This window comes from Eretmochelys imbricata, chromosome 2, assembly GCF_965152235.1.
Source record: "Eretmochelys imbricata isolate rEreImb1 chromosome 2, rEreImb1.hap1, whole genome shotgun sequence".
NCBI classification, from domain to species: Eukaryota; Metazoa; Chordata; order Testudines; family Cheloniidae; genus Eretmochelys; species Eretmochelys imbricata.
This window is the reverse complement of record NC_135573.1, coordinates 158,113,426-158,125,504: the sequence shown is the minus strand read 5'-3', so window position 1 is coordinate 158,125,504 and position 12,079 is coordinate 158,113,426. Positions and strand designations below refer to the sequence as shown.

General features: G+C 41.5%; 1 protein-coding gene across 1 annotated transcript in view; it reads right to left on the bottom strand.

Annotated features, from left to right (window-relative positions):
* The window catches only part of PLEKHG4B (pleckstrin homology and RhoGEF domain containing G4B), a 230,616-nt gene that overhangs the window by 86,535 nt on the left and 132,002 nt on the right, over positions 1-12,079 (bottom strand). The window contains exon 2 of the mRNA XM_077808715.1: positions 519-716. Within this exon, the coding sequence (XP_077664841.1) occupies positions 519-716 (198 nt within the window). The remainder of the gene's footprint in view (positions 1-518; positions 717-12,079) is intronic.

The window sequence follows — 12,079 nt, the reverse complement described above, 5'->3', positions numbered from 1 at the left end:
TACAGCCCTAGCCAGCTCCATACTCCAGACACATCACTGGACAGGATTTTAGACAGCTTGGAAAAGAAAATAACCACAATAATTTCTTTGCTACAATATCTGCTGTCTTTAAAAATACCTTCCAGACTTACACTTTTTTTGTTATTGCAAATATTTTACCTTGGTCCTCTATCATTTCAGTGCCTGCACTGGGATATTTAAAATAATTATCAGTTAAAAAGACCATGTTTTCCTTCCCAAATTTTGCTATCAACAACTTCTGTAGATTGCAGCTAATTTCCTGTTCGGGTTTTGCAAGTTAACTCCTTTTCCGGACACAGTTTTAAAAAGGTTGGTAAATAATTCTCTGTCGCTCTTCTCCTTGGTACCTTTAGAATTTGCACTGTTCCCTGGTTATCCAAAATTTTATTTGCTAGAGTAAAAGAGATCTCTAGATCAGAGATTAAATTCCATCTTATCTCTTTTCCCAAGTCAGGAACAAAGGAGGTCTCTGTTTTGCCAGAGTAAGCTATACTTACACAGGTTTCTTGCTGAATGCACTGTAAGGCTCTCTTGGCAGGGACAAGGAAATCAATTAGGCACCTGAGGCCATCTCCTCGATATAGCTTTTCAACTATGCTGAAAAGCTGCCACAGGACAGTGGCAGCTGTGGCCTCGAAAGGTGGGTATAATGCAGAGAGAGTGTTCTGGATGTATGTGTCAAGGGACTCCGAGTCCTGAAATAAAAAGCAACATGACAGTGCCTTGTGAGAATCAAACATCTAACTGTAAATAAAACACTTTAAAATGTCAATCAATTGATTTCATGGCATGTACACTGGTGGGTGGCTATTCTTCTGTTTTGCCCAATTTGTACAATAAGTGTTTTAGCCATTTTTAAAATTATAGTCCCAACTTCTGTAATCTAAACCCCGTTCAGCTCTGTATAAATTTCAATGAAGCTCAACATTTCTTAGAATCAGATTTAGATGAAACATCTTCACACAAGTTCAGTCATTTATCCAAAATATGAAATGCTGGCACACTAAGCTTCAGTCAAAGTGTATTTCTTAATCTTTCCAACGAGACATACTCTAAGTGATATATATTCACACACACACACACGTCATGATATATATCTATATCGCTCTAACATTTATGAACAAAGTTGAAATATCACCTTATGTTTATAACAACATAATATAAACACTGTGACAGCAACTCTCTAGTCGTTCTGTGAGGAGTGCCTGCATGGAGTGAAAGAATGCTTTCCTTTAAGAATCTCAGTACATATACAAGAATGTCCTTTTTTAGGTACAGAATTTCCTGAGGAAATACCTCGCTTAGTATTTCTGGTGGAAATAATCAAGCCTGGATTAAAACAAAAATTCAATTTCAAAAGGGGGCACCAACAATGAAAATACAGTCAGGGGAGGACAATTACCCTCTTTTAGAGCTGGCAGCCAGGTCTACAGATGAGGCCATTCAACCCCACTCTTTCTTCTGTTATCAGACTAGCAAGGAGACTTCACCCCCGTGATGGAGTAATAGGGAAGAAGCATTTCCTCCCTAGGTCCTGCCCTGGGTTGTGGAGTCTCTCACAGCCTTTGCGGGTACGGCTGACTGGCTGTGGCACAGGCACTGACTGCTGCTGCTGAGGAGGGCCTTGCTTTAGTACGCCGTAAGTACACAGCCTGTCCAGACTGTGGGACTCCATACGGGCTGCTGAGCATGCCTGGCAGTGCGAGGCTCTTCCCCTATCCTACACACAAGGGCACTTGTTTAAATGGTATTTTTATCCTTTGTCTCACCACGATTCCACCAGTTTGTTCCCCTAATGTTGCCCCTTTGCCTAGCTTCAGCTAACATTGCCAAATTTCTGCTCAATACAAACTGAGCACCTTTGACCCTACCGGGATCCTGATAAGCCAGCTCCTTTGTACACAGACAGATGTGAACCCTATTCCGCTTGACTTGGTGCACTTTTCCCCACTCGGCAATATTGTTCTGATAACAGGATTTTGTCCTGAGCAAAAAAAGTTTTGCTAAGGAGAACTCTGGACAATATATCCCACAGAATCCAGAAAATTGGTACACAGATATTAAAAATCTTGACATTAAGGGGAAATATGTAGATGACTCCCGAATTTTTGTATAAATAATTAGTGTAAATGATATGGCTGATTTTTTGCTATAAAACGAACTGCTGCTAGAATGAACAATTCTACAGTATGCATGCATGCACATATAAAATGTATATCTCTATATCTACACAAATAGTTACATATGACCTACGGATTCAGAAGTGACTCGATAGTCAAGAATGAAAGATAATTCCCATTCTAAGCCCAAATTTAGACTGTACTTTCTCCAAAAAACCTGCTTTTGGCATGACATTTCTCGTGCTTAGTCTCAGCATAGTGTAGATTTTTATTTTCTATTTAAGGTATATATTATATTAATTTTGAACATTAGAAACTGATTGGACCAGACATTTCTTGATACGAGACTTTGAGAAACAACTGTTCTTTCTTCCTGGAGAAAGAGTGCTGTTTGAAACATTTCTGTATCATCTCAAAAACTGTAAATAAACTCTTTAAATAAACTTGGACTACAATGGTCTGAAAATGAAGGACATGCATGAACGCTGAAGGGATCCTGAATTTATTTACACTTGTTTAATACTGCTCAAGACACTGAGCTTATTTTTACAGCTGAGAATTTGGGGCCTGATAATACATTTGTAACCACAGCCTCATGCATTCCGTGATTCTTCAGCTGCATTATTTGCCTCAGTATCCTGCCCTGACTACAGAATTGTGCTTCAGAATCAAAACTGCCAAAAATAAAATTACATTTCTAACTGATTTGGTTGTGAAAGCAACAGTGTAAACTGACACAGTGTTTTTTGAGTTTGCAGACAGTCTGAAGCAATAGCTCAGTGAGCCATGAACTACGTTAGTTCATCTTGATGGATGGTTGACTTGGAAATCTGATTGTAATGATTTATATGTCAACGTGGTTAAATATTTCACTGCTGATCATTTTTGTGGAAAGAGCTCCAATTTGTTAACCCTTCCACTTAAATCCTCTGCACATTTCTTATCTGTTGTACCACCTCAAGGGGCACTCCGGTAGGCACAGTGTCTCAGACAGCTGTTGTGTCAGCCCTTAGAAGATGCACATGGAGCTGCTAGCCCTGCTGTGCCCTTACACACAATGCAATGCAAGTACCACAACTATGGTTGGCCGCTGGAGAGAGGGAGCAAAGGGGAATACAGGTTTGTTCACCCACACGATGGCCAATCACTGTTTGGCATATGAGGATGTGTGACAGATGGGGAAGAGGGAATATGTCTATGTCAAATAATGAATTCCATTTTGTGATCATCATGTTGTATTTCAACCTCCACTTTGAATGTAAGATTCAGGGTGGTTTAGAGCACCTATTTTGTAGCAAGTACTTGACCCTTACTGGTCTATACCTAAAATGTAGGTCTACCTAGCTATATTACTCAGGGCTGTGAAAAGTTTCATGCCTTGTGTAATGTAGTTAGGTCGACCTAACCCCACTGTAGATGAAGCTGAATTCTTCTATCAACCTAGCTACCACCCCTCGAAGGGGTGGATTTACTACAGTGACAGAAAAATCCCTTCTGATGCTGTAGTAAGTGTCTACATTACGAAGTGTAGCTGCAAGTGCTGAAGCTGTGCCACTGTTGTGCGGATAGCATAGACATATCCAGTGGAGGAACTATTTCTGGAAAGTTGTGATGGAACAATCAAGGGCCATCCACACTGAATGGCTCTACCCTAGCAGAACACTAGGTTTTCTACCAGGAGGGCTCACAGCTTCAGCTGTCGCCTCAGGGTGGTGGGGGATGGGGCTCCGGCTGTGAGCTTGGCACCTAACTGACGGCTGGGGTGGTGTGCAGCTGTGAGCCCACTGATGGGCTCAATTTTACACCATAGAGCCTAATCAGCAGTGAAACTGACATTCTTATCAGTTTCATGGCTCCAGCTGTGAACCCCAGCCTCCTGCTCTGATCCTCTGTTCTGAGCCAGAGGCATCCATGAAACTGACAAGAATGACAGCCAGTAGCCAATGTAATTAACATAGTTTCTACATGCACACTGTGTCACCCTAACTACATCAACATAAGTGCTATGCCTCTTGTGGCGGTGGAGTTATGTCAGTGTAGCAGGCCACTTACTTCAGTGGAAGCAGTATTCTAGAGCAGACACCGATATAATTAGGTTAACATAAGCTGTCGTACATTGACCTAACTCTGTAGTGTAGACCAAGCCTTAGCCAGACCCCCAAGTCATCAACCAACACCCTTTGGGACCATTGAGCCCCATGAGGCACTCTAGCCTAGTTCACTGCTCAGTGGAGGGGTAAATTTATATCCTTCCTTTGTCATGCATGGATGTGCTGGGGGTTCAGACCTCATCAGTCCAGCACAACTGCACACAACAAGGCAGAATTCTGGCACAATCTTGACAGGGAAGATATCATCAGGGTCATGCAATGCACAAAGTCCCTAACAAAGCACTTTTCAAAGTATTTAATAATTACATTCTGATAGCGCAGCAACACAGCCAACAAAGAAGTCTGCACAAGTTCAACAACTCATCACCTTAGGCATTAGAACGTGCTTTGTTTAGAAGACTATTTGGCCAAGACCCTTTTAAAAAAACTACTAAGACACCACAAACATCCAACTCAAGATGGTGTGAAGAGAGTTTAGTTTAATTTCTCATCCAGTTTCTCATTTCATTTCAATGAGACTTTACAGACGAACAATACTACAATGCTACTTTATATGCTGTGTTACATGGAAAGGTGGTTTGTGCTGGAGTTTATATTGTTTATTTTGCATTAATTTGTTAATAAAGCCATGACCTAGGAAAGTGGGTGATTTTGACCCTAAATAGCATGTGAATTTTGTTTTAATGCCAGCTGGGAAGGCCACCTGTTTACATAGAGCAGCAGAAATTTTCTGTACCACATGATATTGCATTGTGTTGCATGTAAGTGTTGGACCAGGGATGTGGGAACCATCGAACCACTCTGTGCACCCCATTGAGTTACCAGTGTCTCTTCTCCCTCATAGCAGGGAAAATGAGTCTCTCTTCGTACCACACAGCCAGAAGTGGGGATGAAGAAGAGGAAGACCATGATTCAAAACTGTATTCTAAACTAGCCTGCAATGGGGTGTGTGCTGCATCAGCACTCACTGGCTATGAACCCAAGTCCTGGTGAGGAATTTGAAGCTACAGGCTTTAAGTTCAGGGAAACAGCAGTGCTGGAATTAGTGATATATTGTGGCCTAACCGATGTAGCTCAAAAAAAGAATACCAGGAACTTCCATAGGTGGAAGGCAAATGAAAGCACCTCAGTAGTTCCAAAATTCCTAGTCTGGTGAGTGTTCTGCCCACTGAACCATTCTATCCTGCATCCATACTCAGACTGCTAAAGTCCCAGTTTGGATTAGCTGCAGTTTGTTTTGAAAGCCAGGTCAGAGCAATATCAAAGAGGCTGAGAAAATACCAGGTAGGGTAGGTAAAGGTGTTAACCATATACAGGTAGCTATATGTCTTACAATGTAACACTGTGCCATAATTGGCTAGGATTGTAGAAAGTGCCCTGATGCTTTAAAAACAATTCTTAACGCCGTTACCCCCATTTTTTCAGTCACCATTCTCGCCCACTAGAAGGTAAGAGGAATGGAAAGAGGAGGACACAGAGAAAAAAAATTAAGTGATATGAAGAATGATGCAGAATCAATTGGCATAGAAGGAAAATCAAATTACTTCTGTTTTGTTTTTATTCTGTTATAGACAAAAAATTCAGTCAAGAAGCCTGACTGAGTCTATGTACCCTTTACTAAATTGTAAAACTATCATGTAGGCCAGAGGATAATCACATACCAAACACAATAAAATGAGATTGTAACAGTTTGGAAAGCATTTAAGTTCTACTTGTCCGTATGTTCATTATCAACACACACACAGTAACAAAGTGTAGTGTACAATTACTGGCCCTACTGCACACTACAGTTGAGAAACAAAAGTCACCCCCTGAAGTTTTGCATATTATAACCATGTAAATTGCTGAAAAGCCCCAGAGAGCACATTTTTAATCCCTGTGTTTATGTGTGGTTTACATTTTGGGATCTGCTCAGACCCAGCTGTTTTGTTTACCTATTTTATCTGAGCTGTGTACAGGACACGCTGTAGCACACCCTCCAATGCAAGAGCCTGAGAGAGTAGTTGACACATTAATGAGGTATGTGCTCAGATCATAAAGCATTTCATAAAACTGGTTAACTCAGTGAGAATTAACCTATGGCTCTCAAGCCACATTCACTTCTGAGTGCTATAAACCTGGCTGGTGCTTGGTGTACGATGTCTGATACCCAGCAGAGTAAGTGGAGAGCAATGTACCTGGAGATGCTAAATGAGACCTGCTGAGAGGTGCTAAATGAGACCTGCTGATTCACTTTTACATTAGGTTTGACTGTACCTTGGGTAGGAGGGAGATGGGAGTGGCCTTCTCTCTCAATGTGGAATAGGGCTCTGGGGTAGGGTTGCCAACCCTCCAGGGTTGTCCTGTAGTCTCCAGGAATTAAAGATGAATCGTTAATTAAAGATTGCATCATGTGATATAAATCTCCAGGAATACATCCAACCAAAATTAGCAACCCTGATCCAAAGCTGAGTAGTCTTAAGGGAAGAACCTCACAAACAGCTAAACATGGGGAGGTGGTTTGTGCTGGAGTTTATATTGTTTATTTTGCATTAATTTGTTAATAAAGCCATGCCCTAGGAAAGGGGGTGAGTTTTGACCCTAAATAGCATGTGAACTTTGTTTTAATGCCAACTGGGAAGGCCACCTGTTTACATAGAGTGGCAGGAATTTTCTGTACCACATGATACATGCAACACAATGCAGTAAGTGTTGACAATTGGACTGGGGATGTAGGAACCATCAAACCACTCTGTGCTCCCCATCGAGTTACCAGTGTCTCTTCTCCCTCATAGCAGGGAAAATGAGTCTCTCTTCGTACCAAACAGCCAGCCATGAAGAAGAGGAAGACCATGATGACCATGGTAGACCATGACCACTAGGAAGGAAGAGCAGGAAGACCATGACCACTAAACTAGTGTCTTCATTCACCTGCAATGGGATGTGTGCTGAACTCCAGAGAGCATTCATAGGCTGCTATGGAAGAGTAATGTCTGTACGCTGCCATCCTTCAGGAGTTTCGACAGGGGGACGCCAGCTCAAGCTCCATAGGATGTTCAACACAGGCTGCCTGGAGAATATATTTAACCAACATATTCCTGAGCTGCCTTGCCATTGGCCACTGTCAGCTGGCCCTCTGGTGTTGGCAGTGATATTTTAGGTCCCTTTAACACTGCAAGTCCCTTTATGGCTAACTTTTTACCAGATTCTGGGTCCTTGATAGAGCTCGGGGGGGCGGGGAGAGGGGTGGAAATACGCGTGGGAGTTAATTCTGTTTTACAGAGGTTTTAGATATTTTGAAATCTGGTATTGTGTTCCAATTAGGATTGAAAACCAAAATTTTTTAAATTCTCTGTGAATATGACTGGAGCCTGGCTCTGGGGCAGTCCCACCCAGCAGCCTGAGCTGGAGCCACAGATCCTGGAAGTCACATGGGTAAGCTGGCAGGAAACCAGGCAGGTTTCAGACATGAACGTGCCTGGCAGGCCAGGTTCCAGACTAGGTTCCATTGGAAGTCCATCAGAATCTAACAATCTCTGCAAAACATTTTAATTTTGATGACCTGGCAAATTCTGAAGAAAGTATGTTCCACTCTTTTTCCAGCCAGCTTTAGTCCTGGGTTTATCTGCCATTTATCCCTAGGTCCTTTTCTGCATCCCTGTCTAGAGATCGGCTAGTAGTCTAGCAGGGACCTAGTCTAGAAAACACTGGTTTTCCTACGTGTTTAAAAATCTGTAAATCATCAGAATTGCTATAACTGTGTTTTTTTAAACAATTCCACAGAACCTTTTAGAACTGTCTGCTACTGCCCCTCTTCCTGAGACAGCTTTTCCAGTTTATCAGATAGTAGCATGACAGGACAGCAGCCAGTATAGGAAGCTTTGTTGTCATCCTGCGCACTGTATGCGAGTGAAGAAATAATTATTTCATCCTCTCAACTTTACTCTTTTCCTTTTAATCATTAGAGATTAAAAAAAAAGAAAAGACAGGAAGCTTCTCTTCCTGTTTAACTTTGTTTCTGATTGAACTGGTTGGATTTAGAGACAGGACTAAGACCTGTCACTGGTCCTAAAAATATTAGTATGCCCTAATGGCATCTCAGCTACAATAATCTTACTTGTGAGGGTCTGAACATTGTCCTAAAAACCTCTCCCTCTCTCTCCCCACAGCATGCATGGGCCATATTTAAAAATAATTAAACTAATAGATGAAGAGGAAGTCTCTAGTAGCCCAGTAAGAAAATCATGTTTAGGAAAAAAGTTAAGTAGTATTTTTGATTGGAATAAATTAATACAGTAGGTCACTTGAAAGGCTGTATATGAACTATGGTTTTATATTAACTCTTTTCTTCAGTTTATTCTACAGATGTTTAAACAGCAACACTTGAAACTGAGTTTTATTAACACAGAGCACACTGCAGTTAGCATCCCAGAAGAAGCATTAGTGCATTACAAAGCCTGGGAACTCTTCTTAGTCCTTCCTCCTTATCCCCTCACAGATGTCAGTATGTAAACAAGAGAACAGCAGCATTGGTAATGGACCTGTTGTGAAGACCAAGGAATTAGTCAGCTGAAAGAGAATAAAGGCCTCATCTTATACAGCCATGTGGAACAACTAATGTGCATCAAACACCATCTAGTTGTAGGTGTTTGTACAGCTTTAGGCTTGGGTGAAGAACAAATGGAGGAACCCCTGCCCAAACTGAAATGAGAGCTGTTGCAGACTCAGAAGAGCTGAAGTGAATCCTTCAGCTGATGGTGAAGAAATCATTATGCAGATAAAAATAAGAAAGCAACAGCTAAAGTTGTAGCTTCCAAAGTCAGACATGAGGGTCACACACTTTGTATGGTCTCCTAACAGATCACAACCCCCACTTTGTTGTGCTTGATCTTAGATATGGAGGTACCCCCTGTTAAGACTAATGATTCTAATAGGCCAGAACCCAAGGGCCTGATTCTTCACTGTGCTACACTTGTTACAGTAGTTTTACACCACTGTAATTACACTGGAGCCAAGAGAGTTGTACAGCTCTAGAGCTGGTGTAACACAGTGGAGAATCAGGCCCCATGCCTTTTCCTTTTTAATGACATAGTGAGTGTCTTGCTGTTTTGTTTTCATCTCCTGTAAATTCAATTAACAAGCTATTTCTAGTCATCCAGCAAAGAAGATACAAGCAACTATTGTGCTTGTGTGTGTTTATTTGCATATAAATGTATACATTTATATGCAAATTAGAAGCAAGCACATGACAAGTTGCCAAAGTGAAACCAAACTTTCAGTGGCTTACAGTTTAGCACTCAGTAGTTAAATCTAATCACCTGACAAACTCAAAAAGATAACTGACAAACTCATTGGTATATTATGTCTGTCCTATTTCTGACTTTAAATGGATAATGCATTATACGTGATAATTACTGCAATCACTGTTTGTAAATTATAAGAAAACTAAGATCACAAACAAGCCTTCCTTGGCCAATACTGGCAATGATTCAGCCGTTACATAAATTTCCCTTTCCCTGTGAAAAGCATCTCTCTCTCTCCTAATGAACTGGAGCGGCGCAGTCCTCATCCATGTTTCTAGTGTGTTGTTCAGAAATAGGCACAACAAAGAGGTGAATTATGGGATAGATCAAAGGGAATTCTGGCATTTTATCTCACATTTCCAGAATTCTCTACGGTAGAGGTTATCCCACAATACGCATCAGAAGTTTCCATTAAAGCAGAGAGCCTGCAAGCCAATGCAGATCTCTGGGAGAAGACCACACTTCTATGCCACAGCACGCTGAGTCACTAAACACAAGCACTGACACACACATCGGCACAGTGCACGCCACCAAAACAGATTTGCGGGTAGCACGATGCCAACCAAGCTTTTACTGGTGTGACTTTTGTCTGTGGGCAAGCACTTAGATATAGGGCAAAATCCTGCTCTTGCTATTATGTGGTCTATGTGGGGGAAAAGCAGAGCAGTAGGAGCCAAGATGTTCCATGAGCAATCCTGCCAGCATCGGAACCTGGAGAAATGCACTTATGAGCACTACTGCTAGGCGCATAAAACATTTTCTATGGCACCAAGCTCTCAGGACTTTACACAGAAAGCTGTATGTCCTGGACCCCTAACATTTTTTATGACAGCAGGAGTGCTCTAAGCACAGTCTCATTCCTCTCTCAGTTAAGATCCATGCACAAAGTTGATTGATTAATGCTACTCAGTGCAGCAATCAGATCCTACATGTTCTATGACTCCACTAAGCAACATTGTGTAGCATAGCTGGCCTGGTAGTCTGGCCAGGAATCAGTCGTTGAGCCTAAATGAGCATACATAAGCGAGCAGGCGCAAAAGAGAGACAAAGACTGACTGGTAATTTAGAAAGCATTTGGGATTCATCTGGATAAAAAGCTCTGAAAGCAACTCCTCCTCCTTTGTGAAGATTAAGGCAGCCTGGACAGCTACAAGAACGCTGCTGTACACAGGGCAACGGAAATCAAAGTATAAAACTGCAACAGGTAAAATATTCAACATGATGCATTCGATATCTTTCATATCCTGAACAGCACCACTCCGTTTCCCTCTCCCTCCTCCCACATGCACACAAAATGAGGAGCTTGCCTCTTGGAAGACCTCCATTTATTCCAGTTTGAATAGAAAATAATAAGTATTACTTTGAACTGTGTGCAGCCAACCTAGAATGACAACTACACATGGAATGAGAGAAAGGCATGTGAAAAGTATTGTTTTCCAAGAGTTTGAAAAGTGTAACTGTTGTCAAGTCAGGAATGTGTCTGCAAAGATGTTTCGGAACACACCAGGAATGGAAAGCACCTTGAGGAAGGAATTTTCTAATAACTAAAAGGACTGCTAATCAAACTGTTTGCCAAAGCAAAAAGGTCTTTCATTTAGGAATTAAGGGTCACTTTAAAACAGCACAAACAGGACAAGCCTACCTATTTAAATTGTATGGATTTAAGGTCAAGGACCATGCCTTCCTTTGTTTGTACAGTATGCTGGGGCCTCAATCTCAACTGGGGCCTTTTGGCTCTATTTCAGTGCAAATAAATAAAGTAAAAATGATAATTAATAATGTTAGAGAAAATATCCAGCTATTTTATTTTTGTTCTAGGAAGGAGGACATGTCATTCTGAAATAAATCGCTTCAACGAGAATGTACAGCTTCTTCGCACAACTGACGAGGTGTATTATGGGGCTTTTTGTTTTCTTTTGAAGCATAGGCATTAGCTATTGCCAGAGGCAGAGCGCCGGGCTGGATGGGCCACAGGTTTGACCTAGCATGGCGAATCGTACGCCTTTCGGAGTGAATGAGTAACAGTGTGAGAATGACTTATGTTTCTCTAGCACCCCCATTCATTCACAAGGAATTAAAACATGACTGGTATACATACAAGAACCACTTGACACACCACTAAATTAAAGCTACCTCTGAGGGAGAAGGCAATAATTATTCCGCACTAGTGAGTTCACATGGTATAACACCGTTTTGGCCAGTAAGTGAAGAAAAATATAGCCAGTCAACACCCCCAAGGAGATTTGAGAGGGCAGGAATGTAGACTCAAATACGTAAATGTCTCTAGGTATGCACTGCACATATGAAATACCTAATGCAGAGGCACAAACTAGGGGTTGAGAAAATCCCTTGTCTCAGCCCATATATACCTATGTGGTATGCATAAGGTCTTGTCTCAGCCTCACATCTTGTATGATGTTTGTTTGGCATACGCAAAATTTTGGAATTGCCAATGTTGTGTGTGTGCAACTTTACCTCTGCCCCTTTCTGCATCTGCATTATAATGCAATCACATAATGATACAATACCATACTATTTTTCTACA